Source organism: Fusarium mangiferae (assembly GCF_900044065.1).
Source record: "Fusarium mangiferae strain MRC7560 genome assembly, contig: FMAN_scaffold002, whole genome shotgun sequence".
Taxonomy (NCBI): domain Eukaryota; kingdom Fungi; phylum Ascomycota; class Sordariomycetes; order Hypocreales; family Nectriaceae; genus Fusarium; species Fusarium mangiferae.
The window spans coordinates 689360-707113 of NW_024573922.1; the positions used below are offsets into that span (position 1 = coordinate 689360).

Consider the following 17754-nt stretch of genomic DNA (forward strand, 5'->3'; position numbering starts at 1 on the left):
AAGGTTCACACGCTTGACGTGACTCGGGCAACAGACAACCTAGCCAGCTAACCAACACTAAGTCCCCTTTAGCTTGATGAGGTGAGATGCGGGGTCCCCATGGGGTTCGGGCTGGAGATCAGTAGCACCGGAGCGTACCCGATGGACAGAGTTGCTTTGATCACCATGATCCAGGTCAACATATATACCGTACTCAACCCCGTGGTAAATTGAGTAAGTAGGCAAACAGTTACTCCAAAATCCATGAGACGTATCCCTACGAGCCATGGACCAAAGCAACAACAAAGACCTTGAGCCGATCAAGGTAGACGACAAGTTCGTTGAGCACGCTCCCGATGCCTATCCAGGCCTATCGCCAGAGGATGCTGAGTTCATGAGGGGGTACGAAGGAAAGACTGGCAAGAAAGTCGTCAAAAAGGTAGGCTCATAACAGGCGGCAAAGTAGCTTCAACTGACGCGCGCAGATTGACTTTCGACTCCTTCCCATCATGGCCGTTCTGTATCTACTTGCGCATATCGACCGAGGAAATATTGGAAACGCGAAAATCGAGGGGATGGACAAGGACCTTGGCCTTGTTGGAAACCAGTACAACATCGCCAGCACCATCTTTTTCGTGCCCTACATCATCTTTGGTGAGTTTTTACAAGAGATACGGGATTGATCCACTGACAAACCTTAGAGGTGCCTTCCAATATTGTCTTGAAGAAGGTGAGAGCGAGCATCTGGCTTTCGTTCTTGATTATATGCTGGGGAATCGTCATGACGTGTATGGGAGTAGTGCAGAACTTCCAAGGCCTCGTTGCGTGCCGAGTAATTCTCGGAGTATTCGAGGTAAGTGATGCTTAATCCTTCTGCTCTACCATGCTGACCCGTTGGCCAGGCAGGTTTCTTCCCCGGCGCCGTCTTCATCGTCTCGAGCTGGTACCCACGTCACGAACTTCAGCAACGTCTCGCCATTTTCTACACAGCTTCGGCATTTTCTGGTGCACTCAGTGGCCTCCTTGCCTTCGGAATCGCTCGTCTCGATGGTGCTAGAGGTATTGCCGGGTGGCGCTGGATCTTCCTCATTGAAGGAGCTGTGACTGTCGCAGCTGGTCTTGTGATGCCACTCCTCATCATTGACACTCCCGAAAGAGCCAAGTGGCTCTCGGATGACGAGAAGCGATTTGTGGACCTCCGTTTGCGACTCTCCGGAGTCAGATCAAACACGGAAGAGGGAGACAAGTTCTCGTGGAAGCTGCTCTTCAAGACAATGGTCGATTGGAAGGTGTTGCTGGGAATTATCCTCGCTTGGGCTAATTCTGTCCCCAATGCTGCTTTCAAGTTCACCATGCCCCAGATCATCAAGCAGCTTGGATTCTCAACCGCACAATCACAGCTTTTGACGATGCCTCCGTATGTATGTGGCGGTATTGCTGCATGGTTATCTGGAAGATTCTCGGACCGTTTGTCGTGGCGTATGCCTTTCATCGTCGGACCGATGTCGGTACTCCTTGTCGCCCTGGCTGTGCTGTTCAATTACTCCAAGAACGTGGCGGATAATGTTCCAGCCATGTATGTTGGTGTCATGCTGGCTCAGATCGGTATTTATCCGCTTCTCCCAGGTATTAGCGCATGGACAGGTAACAACCTCGCACCATCGTGGAAGAGATCTATCGGTCTGGCTTGGCTTTTGGCTGCGGGAAATCTTGGCAGTAAGTTTACCTGTTTGAGTATCATTATTAGCATCCCCTCTAACACAAGAATAGGCCTCATTGGAACAAACATCTTTCTCGATAGAGAAGGCCCTCAATATCCGACTGGGTATGGGGTTTCGCTCGGGATTATCTGCCTGGCTGCCTCGTGCGCTTTGCTTATGGAGTTTTGTCTCTGGAAGTCGAACAAAGCCAGGGCTCAGCTTTCTGAGGCGGAGATACGTCAGAAGTATTCTCAGGAGGAACTGGATGCCATGGGAGAGAGAAGTCCGTTGTACAAGTACACTCTTTAGTTGGGGAGAGCATGTCGTACCGTGCACGTCGAGGAAGAGCAAAGAATTGCCGGACCAAACAGAGCAACCCGCCAGCCTCTTCAGGCGCCGCTATTGATGGCACCAGTGGCGTAGACGCGCTAAGCCCGCTAAAGAATAAAACGCAGAGCGCTAGCTTAGGGTCCAGGAGAAGTTGCAGGGGTTGAATCGATGTCAATGACCTTGAATACTGCCTTGAAATATTGTATCTTGGCTGGCATAAATGTCGTGGATACTTCAAAGCATTAAATCTCATCTTCCTCTTTTGTTTATATTTCGGGGGTCGATAGTTGCCAGAATTCTACAAAACTCGTATTTGTCTGTTGATTTGCGTGAAGGATGGACTAATGCCATTACCCGGAATCCTGTCAGCCCTAAGATGCCGAGATAGCCTGTATCCTGCAGCCCGAACTTTATATGAAGACCATGTGTGACTTGTTTGTATTTGCCTAAAAGACTGTCTTTTGCTGTTCACATTGTCTTGCTCATGACCTCGCGGGTCTCCAATTCAACCATGGCTAGGCACCTCGTCGTCCTTCTCCTCGGTATCCACGGAGTCCTTGCCTCTGGAGGCCCTGTTGTAGACCTTGGGTATGCGGTTCACCAGGGATCTTTACAAGAGGTAAGAAGGAATGCCATTGATGACGTGAGGTCGCTGACATGACTGACGTGAAGGGATCTTCGGTTCTGTACAATTTCTCCAACATCAGATTCGGTGAACCGCCGATAGGTGATCTTCGATTGTACGTAACGCTCTGCCCAAAATGATTCCACGGTTGCCGAATGTTCTCTGCCGATGCACTGACTTGACAGCGCGAAACCTGTTGCTCCTAAAGGACGTAACGGCACAGTAGACAAAGGAGAAGTCGGCCGAATTTGTCCCCAAGCGATGGCCGCTTGGGAAGTATACACTTCGTTCACAGGACCAGACTTTCTAAGTGGCAAGATCTCAACTCTGACCGAAGAACAAAAACGCGCACTCAAGGAGCCCTCAGATCTGAAGATACCGATAGATCCCAGGGAGACAGAAGATTGTCTCTTTCTCGATGTTGTCACTCCCGTTGAGACTTTCGAAAACTCAGCGAAGAGACTGGCACCGGTGATATTCTGGCTTTCAGGAGGTGGATATACTACCGGTGAGAAGGGATGGTTCGACCCCGCGGGTCTCATCAAAGCGAGTTATCCGTCGAGTCCGGAAGGCTTGGTCTTTGTTTCTGCAAACTATCGAGTATGTTATTGTCAACTGGGTTCAAGGAGATTAGAAGACTGAAGACTCACAGCTTGGTGCTCTTGGATGGCTTGCTGGATCGAAACTGGACCCCGGTAATGACGTGAATCGACCCGATACTGATGATGTGTTACTGATGCGGAGTTCAGAGACGATGGTAGCCAATGCGGCACTTTACGACCAGAGACTGGCGCTTGAATGGATCCAAGAGAATATCCATCAGTTCGGCGGCGATCCAACTCGTGTTACTATCATGGGCGAGTCAGCTGGAGGTTTGTCTTTTCTAGCCCATGGAGGCGAGCTTCAACACTGACTGGAACTTGACAGGTGCCAGTATTTATCATCATCTGACTGCCTTTGGAGGCAAAGATGAGAAAACACTCTTCCAGAGGGCGATCCCTCAGAGCACCGGCTGGTAAGGGGCGCGAAGACCCGGGTCGTATTTCGCTGACGCGCCTTAGGGTTCATATCGCGGATGACAGACTCGAAAGCGATGTTATCGACAGGTTTCTCGCTCTTGCAAAGGTTTCGGATCTGGAAGCGGCGAGAAAACTGTCAACTGAAGAGGTTCAAAAGGCTAACCGGCTTCTGATCTCAAACTCTGCTTGGGGAACAAGTACTGCAGGTCCATTTGTGGATGGGCTGTACGTACCAGAAAACCCGGATAAGCTGTTTGCAGAAGGGAGGCATATCCAGAATGTAGATCTGTTGATTGGCTTCAACGAAGATGAAGGCCTGATCTTCACATCTCCAGAGTCAAGTGACGATGCTGGATACCGCAAGTTTCTGGAGTCAACATACTCGAGCGCCAGCCCTGAGACACTTGACCATATCGAGACAATGCTCTACCCACCAGTGTTTGAAGGAAGCCATGGGTACACCAACCAAACGGGTCGCGCCTCCATCACAAAGGCCGAGTCAGAGTTCACCTGCAAGTATGGGTTCCTGCAGGCCGCGTACGGAAGCAGAGCCAAGAGCTACCGTTTCAACGTCTACCCCGGCCTTCACGGCAGCGAGATGCACTATACCTTCTACAACGGCCCGGATCGGAATCCAGAAGTCGATGAAGCTATTGCTGTTGGGTTTCAAGAGCTTTTGACGAGCTTCGCGGCGACAGGAAACGCGACTTCGCTGGCCGCTCCTCAGGGGGTACCGGTGTACGGGGATGAGAGGCGGATGCTTTATATCGGTAACGGGGGCTTCGGTATTGCGACGGATGAGACTGTCCCAGAGCGCTGCAAGTTCTGGCAGAGTGGGATTTATCTGTGAGTGTGCGTTGTCATTCGACTGTGGAGGGGGTGCTTGGGGTAGCCGTCTGCTATTGCTTGGGTATCGGGGCTCACGAAGGTCGGAGTGTGGACTTTGTTGTCGTTTGTGATTGAGAGCTTTCCACGGCGAGTGTGGAAGAGATGCTATGGCAACAGAGATTTGGCGGCGTCGGGAAAACTAAGGATAGAAGTGTTCTTCCTCTGGTGCTGTTTCGTGTTCGGGGCTTTCATCGAAAGCCGGCTTGACACTGTTCTCTGCTGCTCTCACTTGGTCTAGGGAAGGAAAGGAAGCTTAAGACCTTGATCCTAAATGACAAAAGGACTTAGGTAACTTAGCATAAGTTTAGGATATTTTTGCTAAGTTTAGGATATCTTGTAAATTCTTTTGAGATGTTATGTCAAGGTCCGGCGTCTTCTTGCTCCCAGAGGCTACTAAGTTATGTTCCATGGATAGACCTTGAATCACTGAGGAGTGGGGCTTCCAAGGGATGGTTCCCCCGACCGGTTACCAACTGAAGTCTGGCCGCAGCAAGCTTTCTTCCTCGTCACTGCATCAGCGCCAACGTAAACTTCATCCTGACAAATCTTCATAACCCCATGAGGTATCACCCACGATGCCTCCCTCACCGACTCAGTCCCTTCACCAACTGAGCGTAGAGAACTCCTGGTTCGCAACGCGCCCGTTATTCTGGACCTCTCAACACCTTGATCTCCTGGGAGTTCGCTTTCTGCACTTCGATCGGCCCATTCATGCACCGCAGCCTCGCGGAGATGATGCTGCAGATCTTGACGCAGTCAGTGTTATTTTTCATGTCATGCGCCTTGCCACGGTTCCGGACACCGAAAGCAAGATCAAGTCTGCCATTCATCTTCTTTGTACCCCAGGAAGCCCTCTTCAACTCAAGCCCAAGCCGTAAGTTGACTCTCATCCCCCTTGCCCGACATCGAAGAACTGACTGAGTTTCTCTGAACAGGTACGTCGCGAAGTTCTTCTACGCAGGACGCTCCGTTCATCAAACATTGTGCTATGTCCTTCATGTAGCCAAGCCATCTTCCCAGACGCAGCCACCGGTTATCGGGTGTGCATATTACCGAACATTCCTCCGTGAGCGGCGGAGACGGTACACTCCTCCGTCTCACCCGAGAAAGAAGGTTAACTCCCCAGTCAAGAGACTATGCGACTCCCACTTGCGAAGAATCATCCCGGAGAATTGGGCGGAGGACCCTTACATCGTCTGTCTGCTGTTGTCCCTGGCACAAGCGCAGGCGATCAAACAGAAGAGAGCAATGCCGGAGACTTTCCCTGTACGTTTATTCACTCTGCAGCTGATACTTTACTGACTCTAAAAAGGTGCGTCTCCTCGTGGCTTTTGATGGGGACAAGAATTTCGCCCATGTCTTCCAGGCTGACATTGATGCCCGCATCCTCCAAGCACTCAACGAACCGAGATTCAATTTGAATGGAATCACATGGCCCAATGTTACACACACGAAAGTAGCCTTCGACCCATACCTGACCTTTCCGGATCGAATCGTGGCGGAGATGCTTGGGTCTTACATGGAGCATATGTAGGAAAAGGCTGTAGACGGAGTGTTGGCATCTCAAGCTAGAAGCGAAAGCATGAGGATGACGAGGAGGTTTACATGAAAAAGTCAAGGTCAAGATGTAGATTGTACCTCTTACGCTGAATACGAGTGCTCTTTGTGCCAGTTGAGAACGATACTTTAGTGAGTAATCGACCGACATTAACCTTCAAACCTTGATCTACTATTCCTCCTTTCCATTTGTTCTCATCCGAAAAACCGTAAGTCAGTCTTTGATTTGAGAACGAGAGATAAAAATGTCTTTGCCATGCTGAACACTCTTGTCGAGACTGTTCCATATTTGTCCTCTTCTCCATTGTTCAGCATCCGAAAGGCTTATCCCTCTGAACACAACCAGGACGACTGTTAATGATGTCGACTCAGTTCATGAGCGGACATCATATGTTAACAATTAAAGTCATCTAACCCTCTTGTCGGTTGAAAACTCTCCTTCCCGTCCCTCGACCAGAGATGAAAGTTTAAGGTTATATACCTTTTAGTCTCTTCCTTTTGCAAACCTTCAAAGGCTTGATCAGGATTAGGTCTCTTAGTTATTGACGAAATTTGCAAAGCAGAAGATTGTCTTGCGAAAAGCAATATCGTACACCAATTACCTATCTGACCAGCCTAAAGTCTAACCCTGTGGCCAAGCAAGTAGCCGTATACCCGCCACTGGTAGTAAAGCAAATTTCTGACGTTCAAATAAGGTGTCAATAATAACTGTTCACAGGCATCAAGTTTCTTAGCGCTTTTTGTCCTTCAATATAAAACACCTCAGCTTTCCTTTCTCCTTTCACATTTACCGAAGCATTCACAACATTCCGCTTACCATCCAGCATCACTCAAACTAAACAACATCGACCATACCCTCAATACCTACATCCAACGCCAAACAATATGGATCCCTTCGACAGCCTCCCTGCTGAGGTCCGCATCAAGATCCTCGGATCTATTCCTTCGCATGCGACGACCGCTCGACTGATCCGAGCCTCACCAGCCATGCTGGCCCAATATACGACTACTGAGTCGATTTATCTGCGCGAATACCTGTTGCAACTTGTCGGTACCGATGCAAACGATCATGGTCTTCTCCAAGACGCTCTAGCGATCATTTACCTCAGCGAGACTGACGACCTCGACCAAATCTCCGATATTTTGCGCGAACGGAAAGCCAAGACTCTCCCACTACCTTTCCGCCAGGGTGACAGCTGCATGATCACCAAGCTTCGGCTTCTGTTTGAGCGCATGGGCGAGTTCATCGAAGACTACCTCAGCAAGGCAACGGCCCAGAATACTGCCGAAGCGTATCTTCGGCCCCCGCGCCGTACATATATCGACACCGTTGACCCACAGCTCATCACTCTGCATAACTTGAACCCCCAAGAGAGACTTCGTCTCTTTCAAGCATTTATCAAGTTCGAGGTCCTCTGCAAGTTCAGCAACGAACGAGTCCACCTCGCACTGACCAAGCTCCGACCGAAGCTGAAGCTCGGATTGAGCAGCTGGGAGAAGAAGGCTTTGATGTGCGTATATGAATACATGAAAGCATCCTACAGCGCGATGTTCGTCCAGTATCCAGGTGCAAAGATGTTCAAGGACTACAAGAAGACTTGTGATTCTCTGAGACAGGTCGAACGCGAGGACTCATTCTTTGTCGAAACGATGTGTTACGATCCACAGTATCCCTTCCGTCGTTACAAGTCTCTCGAGTATGCAGCCTATTACCCCAAAGCGCTACCTTGGTGTGGGTTCGATGTACTGTCGCACTTGATGATGGAGGCCAAGGCAGAACACCAACCCATGCGGATTGCGAGGATGTGTTCAAAATATGACCGGAGGAGCTGCGACTCAGCTCACCACATTGTTTCCAGGGTCGAGGAGATGCAATCAAGGGAAGACACTGCTCAACTGAATCGACTCGCAGGACAACCCAATCGTACCAATACAGAAGCCGCCCAAGTCAAGAGAATGCGACGCACCATACACCAACAGAGAGCCTGGGCATTCTTCGACGATGCGAGATTGTGTCCTGGACAAGAAGCTCATTTCCCGACTGAGGAAGAGGTCAAGACAGAGGTGGCGAGACTGGAAGCCGAGCGGAAAATGAACACAAAGAAGCAATGGGAGGAGTACTTTGCCAAGAAAAGATCCAACCCTCCTCGGTATAAGTCCCCCCCAACGCTACGGGACCCAAATGATTATATCACGGCCGAGAAAATGCTGAAAGACTGTGAGGCAAATGGCGGTAGTTTGATCCCTCTGCCATTCTTTGCATTGCCCGAGGCGAGACATCGTGGATAACTCGAGGGGCAGCAAATATGTCTCGGGGCTCTAGACACCTTTGCAGAGTAAATGACAGACCTCTGTGTTTTTAAAACAGCATCAGCATAAGTATAATAGCAGGAGAACTAAGGTCAATAAGAGATTGTTTATTATTATTGCAGTTCCTAAAGTATCAACTTCCATTTAATCCAGTGCACACGCTTGAATTACTTCTTCTGTGATACACCGAATGTACTTAGATGTGGCCAATCTACGCTCGTCAGTTTTGAATATAAATCTCGAGGTATCAAAGCTCACCAAATGTCGTTCTTTGAGAATTAATTCGCGTAACGTCGACCCGCTGGCCAACCGTCAATGATTTACTCGTCGCATCACCGTAACAGAAACCATAGCGCCCAAAGACAGGACTCCATTTCGCTCCCTTGTCCACTCTTCGATCCTTGTTGAGTTTCTTCCAGACCGTACCGCGATCATCAGTAGCAGTCTTCCCAGTATTGTAGTCAACAGTGATACTCTGACATCTGTAGCAATTTGCTGTCAACGGCATGCGTATTCCACCTGCAAAAGTGAGCTCGCCCCAGAAATCTTCGGCGAACGCTTTGGAGGCGCCGCGGACAACGATGTTGGGACGGAATTTGGTGATGTCCATGGAGTAGCCTTCATCAAGGCGAGATGAAACTTCGTTGTTGGACTCTTCTGTGACGACTAGGTAGTGGGCAAGATCGTTGAAGGCAAGTCTCTCAGGTGGGTGGTATAAAGGAGGGAGGATGTTCTTGATACGCTCGGTGAAGGAAGCTTTCTTCAAAGCGTCTGAGCTGTGAGGAGCCAAGGAGCCCAGGACGGCTCTTGACTCGTTCCCAATGTAGACGAGTCGGACTTCATCGCCAAGGCGGTCAGAGAACCATTGTGACAGCTCATCTCCCATATCATAGGCCCTGGCCTTGCTGGTATGCAGACTGGTTTCGATCGTCTTCCGACCCTCAACAGTAGGCTTCAGAGGGAAGTCGACGCTATCATCTGTCTTGTCTCCAGTCCAACTCACCGTAACTTGGCCCTCATCATAGTCGACAGAAGCTGAAAAGAGAGCGAGTTTCAAATGATATCCGATCAGCATCGTCTCATGGGAAACATTGCCCTTTTCATTTCGGTTGACCTTTTGCAGAGAAAAGGTCCTGTCTCCCTCGAAGCCATATGGACCGAGACGCGCTTTTGTCAAAGAAGTTCCTCGGATGCCCTTGACGGGATAAACATACAACTTCGGGAATTTGTTAGCCGGAACTTTTTGTTTGAGTGAGCTTACTTACTTGGGTGACTTCCAATCGAGCTTCTCGCGTCTTGGTGCTGGAAATAAGCAGGTAGAGACCTGCCAAGACAGCGAAGGCGCTTAATGCAACTGATAGAATAGTATAATCGTCCATTTTGTTCTTTGAGAGTTGAGAGGGGAAGTTATCGATGGAGCGGAGGGGCATCCGCAGCACTGATATAGACTACAGAGCGTCTGCTTCAGTAACTTTTAGTGACACTCAGTATGACGTGCCGCTGTCAAGAACTAAACCACAACAGGTAAATTGATAGCCCACTGTTGGCGAACAGCCATTGCGAATTGGTTCGGTAGTCAATTGACACTAGGACGAAGAAGGGAAAGGGACCCGAGCACTGGGTCTCAACCCCATCTCAACTCCACCAAAACATTCTCAAACACTGGAGTGACCGTCGTACTTCAACAATCGCACCGCGTAATTGGTTTAGTGGTAAAATTCTCCGTTGCCATTCGAGCAGCGTCGGGGAGCCCAGGGTTCGATTCCCTGATTACGCATTCCAAAGCTGTAATAGCCTATCCACGATCTTTTTGTGGTGTTGTGCAATTCTCTTTTTGCCTTCGGGGTAGGTCAGAGGGCCGTAGTCCCCGACCGGTGCGGCAAAACTTATGAAAAGTCATGGTAGCATGCAATCCAAGTGAGGCGGGCTGAGAATGTAATATTTAACGCTACTAGTTAGTAACTTGGCATGCAGTGGTCTGGCTATCACAAGAGCCTTACTGACATTATCACTTTGTTGCATAGTGAGATATTGATTGGAGCATCACTTATAGCGCCTTGCATTAAATCATTGTATTTCTATCAAAGTTTAAAAAAGAAAAGATTCAGCGAAAGTAATACATAATCTCATATGATCCACCTTACAGTGAAGTCTCAAGCTCAAGATCCTTCTTGATGGCGGGCAGAACTGTACCGTCGTTCCAGTTCCAGATCAAACCGCTGTTGTGTCCAGCAAACACAGCACCGGTCCAGTAAGTGTTGCGGTAACCCTCAAGCGCAATGAGGTCACGGTAAAAGCCTTGGGCAATATCATGGCCAGTGACGTGGAGGTAGTAAGGAGCATGGTCCTCAAGCATAGGGAACGTACACTTCTCGGCAGCATCAGCGGGGGCACCGCCAACACGAGCCAGAGTGGTGAGCTCCTTGCGCATGAGAGCCTTGGCGTCCTCGAGGGTGTAGTCGGTGTTGGGGAAACCAGTGCCGATGAGGAAGTCGTCGGGTGAACCAGTTTGGAAGTAGCCGTTGTTACCAGGGACGATGGGCACGTTGGCGGGGGTGAGAGCTCCGACGTTCTGAAGGCCGTTCTCGAGGCCGGGAATGTGAGCAACACCGGCGACGTAGCCGAAAGCAGCAAACTTGGTGATGAGCTTCCTCTCCTTCTCGCAAAGATCGAACATCTTGGTGTTGGCGCGTGTCTGAGGCATGGCAACGACTAGCTTGCGGGCCCGGAGGGTGATGGTCTTGCCGTTCTGCTTGAAGGCGACAACAACACCCTTACCGGCAACGTTTCGTCGAACGCTGACGACCTCGGAGTTGAGGTAGATACTGTTACCAAGCACCTTGGCAGCAGCTTCATAGATGCTTCGGGTGTCGCCTGAGGCAGCAACGAGGAACTCGCTGGAAACACTCTGGAGGAGACCAGGACCGAACTTCTTGATACCGTAGATGGTGGGGATGGCGGTGATGTTGCCGGGGTACCAGTTCAGCTGGCTGATTAGAGGCAGGATAGCGCTGAAGTTGTACTTGGCAGCGAACTCTCCGAAAGGTAGAAGAAGCTCCTGAGGAACAGGGTTGGGTATCAAATAACCTTGATCGATCCAGGGATACTTGGGGAGGACGTTCTGGGCATAAGCTTGCATAGCAGCGGCCATGGCCTCCTTGGTAGCAGCAGCCTGAGCCTGAGACTGAGCAGGAATAGGAATGCCCAGAGTGAAATCATACTGCTTGTTTGTGCTGGTGGTAGCAGAGAAGGGATTGTTCTTGGCAAGAGCAACACCAAGACGACCAATGTACTTCTGCACAGTCTTGGTGTTCTCAAAGAGCGTAACGCCAATGTTGGTAGGTCGCTTCGTCACAGGGTTGACATATGTCTGGGCATGACCACCAATCTGGTTTTCCTTCTCAATAACAGCAACCCTCAAACCATCATCCTTAAGGTTGATGGCAGCATGGATACCGGCGGATCCACCACCGATGATGGCAACATCAACGTCATACTTGGGCGCAGAGCCAGCAGGGACAACAATGGCGGTGGCACATGAGGCCAAAGCGAGGGCAGAGGTGTAGAACTTCATTGTGAAAAAGAGGGACTGGGGAGAAAGAGAGCGGCGCGTGATTGAGTGAATGAGGAGTGAGATGATGATCGTTGGGCAGCTCGGGCTTTTATTGACCGGTGAGAATAACAGTGTCGCACAGCATAAGCCATGGCGTATCTGAATAAGCTTTCTTGCTTAGGGTGCCGAGGGTTCCGTGCAAAGATTCCTCATCTTAAGATGCTCGATTTGGTGTTAATTTTGCCCGCAAGTCTCGGGACCCATGTCATCGGCAGTTGGACTGGCTAAGCTTGTCGGAGCTCGATTTTTGTTCCTAGTTTGGCACTAGGTCTCAGATGAGATGAGAGTCAAAGCACGTTGACTTGCATGCAGGTAATCATGTGAGAAGAAACAGTTTGCTTAGTGATTTCAGTGGTGATGCATTCTTTATTCAATTCTTGTGAATCATGTGAGCATCTTTTGCTGTTGGATTTACCCAGATAACCTTGACTGCATCGGCCTCGGCACTTGTTGTTGACGTATGTTGGTAATCGAACAAGGTTTAATTGCGATCAGGGAATTCCACCTAAAAGCATCACCCGCCAAAGTCTATTTGTGCCCCTAACCCAACCCATCATCCCGCCTGGTTCCGAGCTTATGGTTCACTTTCAACCCCGGATTCGGTGTGCTGCGTCGGCTTTTATCCACCAATGTCGCATCAAAGTGGCGCTCATGAACCGCCTAGCCGGCGCAGAGTTCAGATGGCCAACGGCTTCATCTAACAACAGCAGTTTATCTCAAACCTTCCCCTTTATGATGTTTTTGATGTTGGAATGCCGAATCGAAACGTAGACTAATTGTTTAACCTTCCGTAAAGTTAAATGAGTGTAACCCAACACCGATGACAAGATAATTCAGTACATACATATTCGCTCTCAATACAGAACTAGTTTCTGTACAGGTATGGCACCCAGCCTAGATAGCCAATACCCATAAGGAAGTGCAAGATACCCGGGAATGACCTTTTTCCGTCGCCAACTGCGAGAAAAGTAAGAAGATCGCCGAATTTCATGAGGCCCATGACAGCCAGGATGGTAGCGATGGCAATATGGTTGTCGTGGAGTTGATGTGCTAGGATAAAACTGCCGAATGATATATCTCTCGCTGCTAGCATATATATCGGCGCGAAGCTGGCAGGATCGTCTGAGGGTCTCTTGTCTGGAATGCCTTTGAGTTGATATTGGTTTTGTGGGTTACAAAGGGCGAGTACTCCACCAACGAGGCTGGTGAGGCCCATGGTGAAAATACAGAGTTCGACGAATACGGTGAAGAAGGACATGGCTCTAGATTATTTCTGGTTTGCGGAATTGATCCAAATGCTCTGCTGAATGATAACGTATAGCGACATCTGTCACTGAAGGAAATGAGTTGTGTAGGGCTTGTTTATGAATACTTTGCTTTGGTGAATTTGTTCCGTTTTATCCGCCGAGTGGAGTGCTAAGCCTCAAGGCTGAATCCGAAGGATCACTGCGCCACCGTGGAATAACAAAACAACCTTGGAAACCCGAGTTACAACTGATGTAGGGCAGAATTGTTTTTTATCTTGAATACCACTTCCATCCGACCAAAAGGCCGTCCAGGTGGATAGGCAGTTTTCCAACAAGTTTCGGCCGACATCTCCATTGATGCAACATACCCCTGCCTAGCCGAAGAGTCCACACTGCACAGCCCAGTCACCCATGCCAAGTAGATACCCTACGCTAGACGATTTACTGCGACATCAGATGATCACGAATGCCCGAGACAACAGAGTGGGCGGCGGGGCCCCCAAGAGTGCAGTAATAAAAGTTGCGGTTGACAGCTGCCGACTTAGCACTGCGACTAGAGGCGAGGAGAGAGGAGCCTATTCTCCTTGATCTGTGTTTGATGTGACCTAAGTCGACTGATAACTTGGTAAGTCAAGCGACAAGCACAGGCAACGTACAGAACATGGTATTCACAGAATTAGATCAGGTCACATAGCATGAGATAAGTAGAGCTTGAGGCCATGCGGCCAATTTCACCCATGTTGTAGGTGCAGTGCATCAAGGACAATGAAAAGGCGCTGAGATAACCCATCGCAGAGTACCTTATACCTCGTTTTGCTCGCAATATTTACCCCTGAAACTGGAAGAGGTGCTCCAGATCGTCCTCCTTGAGGTTCTCTACCGCCATGTTGGCGATGTTTTCCCACATCAAGAGCTTGGTTTCAACCGCAAAGAGCTCTTTCTTCTGTTTTTCGACCTGACTCTGCAGGTCATCACGTTTCTGAATCGCCTCCCTAGCATCCTTGATCATTTCTAGCCGGGCAACGTCCTTCGTTGCATTGGCTTTTCTGATCATGGCGCTCGACAGTGTCTGGTGCGCACCTGTCATGGCCTTTGTGGCATCCATGTAGGTCTCTAGCTTTTCGGTGCGGGCTTTTTCAGCATCCTGGTACAGTTCCTCTGCTTTGTTGAGAGCGTCCTGGGACTTCTGAAAGATTTGTTCGACGTCATCGAGCGTCATCTCGGTGAACTTCTTGACGTGCTCGCTCTTGCGGCGTTTCGCGTCGCTTGTCGACGAGCTGGACGCAAGGCTGCGCTTCGGGGAATTGCGCTTCGATCGAGAGGTCGACTTTTCCGACATGACTGAAGTCATGATGCGCTGCTCGAGGGGATTGACCTTGTTGTCCAGAAGTGTAGACCTTGCTGTTTGCCGTGGAGTTTCTGCCTTTGATGATTGATACCAGGACTGAAGTTCGGTTAGTTGAGAAACTATGAATGAGTGAATTCGGCTGGGGGACACACCGCCTGCCGGGGTTGAAAGTGAGTTGCAAAAGTGGGAAGGGGGCGGTCGATGGGATAAGGGACGATCAAGGAGAGAAGGATGTGATGCCAATGCTCTAAAGCTTGTGCCATGGAGAGGAGAGATGGAAGAGTGCACGCCTTGAGGGTTCAAGAAATCCGCAGGTGGATCGGATTCGCGAAAACAGCCGTGATTCACATATGTCGGATGAATGGACCACTTTCTCGCCAGAGTAAGTGCTAATGTTATCCGTTGAAAGTCCAGTCTTGAGGCGAGATGTTAGCACGTTATTATGTGACACGCCTAGAATGATGATTCGACAACCTGAGGCTCTTTATCTCATTTGGCAATGAGTTACCAGCAATCCTGGTTTATCTCTATCAAGAAGTAACTTGAAGAATTTACTGTCACCTTTTGAACCCGACGTTGTCATTTGTTAATGGATGTTGAATATTACGAGTACAAGGCTTGTGATGATATCATTGTCATTGCTAAACTCTAGAATGCCTTCTGCTGGTCAGCGAATAATGACTTAGTGACCTCGATGATGAGTCTATAGCATTCATTGGTCTGCATTTCAAGAGTGTTCTTTGTCAGTGTCAGTCGCGATGTGCCTCCTTGCCCGAGGAGCGACTTACCTGCATAGCATCCAGTCCCTGTCGTGTCATGATGAAGCTTAAAGGAGGCCGTTACGCTTCTCGTCGCAGCTTTGTGAGCTTGTGACATAAGGAACGCAATCTTCTATGAGCTTCGGTGTCCATATGGTTCAAATGGGAATGAAGCTGAGACGGCTGCCATTGCAAGAAACAACGCAGCGCAGACATACAGAGGGGCCGGTGTATCCGTGTTAGCTTCACTCGCAACAACAGCTGATACGATTCCCATCACTCGGTTGCACGCGACAGCAATAGCACTTCCAGTAGCGCGATGAGCACTTGGCAAGACCTCAGGAGTGTAGGCATAAAGAGTGCCGTAGTAGATGTTGATGCAAAAGGCGATCAGACAAGTGAAGGTGAGGTCCTGCACAGAAGTCTTCACAGAAGTGTAGGCGAAGAAGAAAGCCATACTTATCAAAGCGCCGATGACCATTGTGTACTTGCGACCAAGCTTGGTGTTGCACATGAAGCCAGCGACAACGGGACCTGGAATACCGCTGATGTTTGTCAGAGCATAGTTACGCCAGATTTCGAACTTTGAGCGGTTGAAGACTGCGCCTCTGCTGGCAAGATAAGACCTTTACGATGTTAACGCCTGTGTTAAGACATTGGGGGCATGGTTCTCACGGAAGGAAGACGTAGAACAGAGGGTACGCAAGACCAATCAGTGTCCAGGACAGAAAGATGCTGGCGGTTGAGATGGTCATCTTCTTGGTGCCGAACAGACCTCGAATATGAATCATCGTCTCGCTTATCGAGAATCGGTTCTTGCTGTGAGCTGAAGTGATAGTTCCGCAAGCGGCGAGATCCTGCAAAGTGAGAGAGCAAGTGCGATTGTACTTGGTTGCCAGGTATTGGAATGTCTCAATCAGTTCTTCCTCTTTTCCGACACCGAGGAGGTACTTGGGAGTTTCGCGGAGTCTGATGACGGTGACTCGAAGAAGAGATAGGAAGAAGACAAGAGCGCCGCCTGTGAACATGACGTATCGCCAGCCCATGTTATTCCCTCGTGTACAAGTCTCGACATCAACACAATTCCAACGCTCAGGAACCATGAATCCCCAAGCGATGAAGCCAGCAATAGCCTGCCCGAAACCCCACCAACATGCCATGAGGGTTAGAAGCCACTGTTTGTTGCTGGGGAGGTACTCCAGAAAAACAGCTGTATCCATGACGAGATTGCCGCCGGCGCCAAAACTAAGGAGCGCAACGAAAAACCCAAGGGATGGCCAGTTGGGCATTCCGCCAGCGATGATGCAGCTGACTGCACAGAGGAATAGGGTGATGTTGAAGGCGTATTTTCTCCCTATAATGTCGGCGCCAAAACCCCAGAAGAGAGCGCCAGTCAGCATGCCGACATATGCTGCGATGGTCATGGCGTTGGCATAGCCTTTTTCTCCGAATTCACGGAAGGATTGTGTCGCAATGATGGACTGGAAAAGAAGGATCATTGAATCAACAGCATAGCTTCACAAATAAGGGTCAGCAGTCCGCGGGCGTTTGAATCGGGAATGACAGTGAAGGCAAGTCGTGCTTCTCCAAGAGTTCATACCCGAAGCCATTTAAGAAGAATAACTTGAGGTGGTACGGCGTCCAACCAATTTCGTCAATAGCCTGGTCCGAGTCAGCTTCTCTCGTTCTTGAAGCCCGACGTTATTTTCTCACATCGTTGACGAGTCTCATCTTGTGATTGAAAGCAGGGTCCAGATCTTGTAGGTCAAGAAGGTCCTGTTGAGTGCCAACCTTGACATCGACAGTGCCATAGTTGGGTCCATTCTGCTCCTCCACATCCTGGCTCTTTTTCACAGAAGACATGATTTCGAATTTGGCTGAAGATGTGAACAATGAAGAAGGAGTATAAAAAGCGCAAGACGATCATGAGAAGAGAAAGTCGCGTGGGCTTTATCTCAGAGACCCGATGATCATGGACGAATACAGCATAGTCAGTGTTGATTTACAGGTAACCTTCCGAAAACCTGCTAATCCATGCCTCTAGCTGCATTGGATCGTACCAAGACATGAGGATATCCAATGACAGGCGAGAGATTAATCACGCGCCGAGAACGCCAATGTTTGTGTGGTCATCGCATTTTCGGGAATCGTTACACGCAGGAAATGCCCGTCATGTTTTTATCGTATGTATACTTTCGGGGAGCACGTGGGCGTTGAACTATTTCGGCGAATTGAGTTTGTAAATTGATGGCTCTAACACTTGGTCGAAAATGAGGTATCATGATTTGGGTTGTCTCCGATAGCCAATGGTCCGCGGTTACTCCGTAAGCTCAATGGCAACCCCAGGGTTCAATGAGGGGTTGCAGCGAGATCGTCATCT

General features: G+C 49.5%; 9 protein-coding genes and 1 non-coding gene across 10 annotated transcripts; 5 read left to right on the plus strand and 5 right to left on the minus strand.

Moving 5' to 3' along the window:
• Positions 1–265: 265 nt before the first annotated feature.
• Positions 266–1988, plus strand: FMAN_06518 (uncharacterized protein; the record flags this gene model as incomplete). The annotated part of the gene is made up of 5 exons (XM_041826691.1): positions 266–418; positions 465–633; positions 681–832; positions 882–1695; positions 1750–1988. The coding sequence occupies 5 exons, from the start codon at positions 266–268 to the stop codon at positions 1986–1988; spliced, it is 1527 nt and encodes a 508-aa protein (XP_041677729.1).
• A 532-nt stretch (positions 1989–2520) lies between these two features.
• Positions 2521–4503, plus strand: FMAN_06517 (uncharacterized protein; the record flags this gene model as incomplete). The annotated part of the gene is made up of 7 exons (XM_041826692.1): positions 2521–2628; positions 2682–2749; positions 2820–3234; positions 3287–3329; positions 3384–3506; positions 3562–3649; positions 3696–4503. 7 exons carry the CDS (start codon positions 2521–2523, stop codon positions 4501–4503), a joined length of 1653 nt encoding a protein of 550 aa, XP_041677730.1.
• Positions 4504–5116: 613 nt separating this feature from the next.
• On the plus strand, positions 5117–6075 carry FMAN_06516 (uncharacterized protein; the record flags this gene model as incomplete). Its single annotated transcript, XM_041826693.1, has 3 exons — positions 5117–5415; positions 5477–5807; positions 5854–6075. 3 exons carry the CDS (start codon positions 5117–5119, stop codon positions 6073–6075), a joined length of 852 nt encoding a protein of 283 aa, XP_041677731.1.
• Positions 6076–6983: 908 nt separating this feature from the next.
• On the plus strand, positions 6984–8387 carry FMAN_06515 (uncharacterized protein; the record flags this gene model as incomplete). Its single annotated transcript, XM_041826694.1, has 1 exon — positions 6984–8387. One exon carries the CDS (start codon positions 6984–6986, stop codon positions 8385–8387), a length of 1404 nt encoding a protein of 467 aa, XP_041677732.1.
• Positions 8388–8575: 188 nt separating this feature from the next.
• On the minus strand, positions 8576–9787 carry FMAN_06514 (uncharacterized protein; the record flags this gene model as incomplete). The annotated part of the gene is made up of 3 exons (XM_041826695.1): positions 8576–8619; positions 8667–9624; positions 9674–9787. The coding sequence occupies 3 exons, from the start codon at positions 9785–9787 to the stop codon at positions 8576–8578; spliced, it is 1116 nt and encodes a 371-aa protein (XP_041677733.1).
• Positions 9788–10103: 316 nt separating this feature from the next.
• tRNA lies at positions 10104–10185 on the plus strand. The gene is given in 2 exon segments: positions 10104–10139; positions 10151–10185. It is a non-coding gene; the product is annotated as a tRNA-Gly (tRNA).
• Positions 10186–10548: 363 nt separating this feature from the next.
• FMAN_06513 (uncharacterized protein) lies at positions 10549–11982 on the minus strand (the record flags this gene model as incomplete). The annotated part of the gene is made up of 1 exon (XM_041826696.1): positions 10549–11982. One exon carries the CDS (start codon positions 11980–11982, stop codon positions 10549–10551), a length of 1434 nt encoding a protein of 477 aa, XP_041677734.1.
• Positions 11983–12886: 904 nt separating this feature from the next.
• FMAN_06512 (uncharacterized protein) lies at positions 12887–13237 on the minus strand (the record flags this gene model as incomplete). The annotated part of the gene is made up of 1 exon (XM_041826698.1): positions 12887–13237. One exon carries the CDS (start codon positions 13235–13237, stop codon positions 12887–12889), a length of 351 nt encoding a protein of 116 aa, XP_041677735.1.
• An 857-nt stretch (positions 13238–14094) lies between these two features.
• FMAN_06511 (uncharacterized protein) lies at positions 14095–14879 on the minus strand (the record flags this gene model as incomplete). The annotated part of the gene is made up of 2 exons (XM_041826699.1): positions 14095–14712; positions 14769–14879. The coding sequence occupies 2 exons, from the start codon at positions 14877–14879 to the stop codon at positions 14095–14097; spliced, it is 729 nt and encodes a 242-aa protein (XP_041677736.1).
• A 628-nt stretch (positions 14880–15507) lies between these two features.
• On the minus strand, positions 15508–17237 carry FMAN_06510 (uncharacterized protein; the record flags this gene model as incomplete). The annotated part of the gene is made up of 4 exons (XM_041826700.1): positions 15508–16000; positions 16050–16889; positions 16975–17036; positions 17088–17237. 4 exons carry the CDS (start codon positions 17235–17237, stop codon positions 15508–15510), a joined length of 1545 nt encoding a protein of 514 aa, XP_041677737.1.
• Positions 17238–17754: the final 517 nt, after the last annotated feature.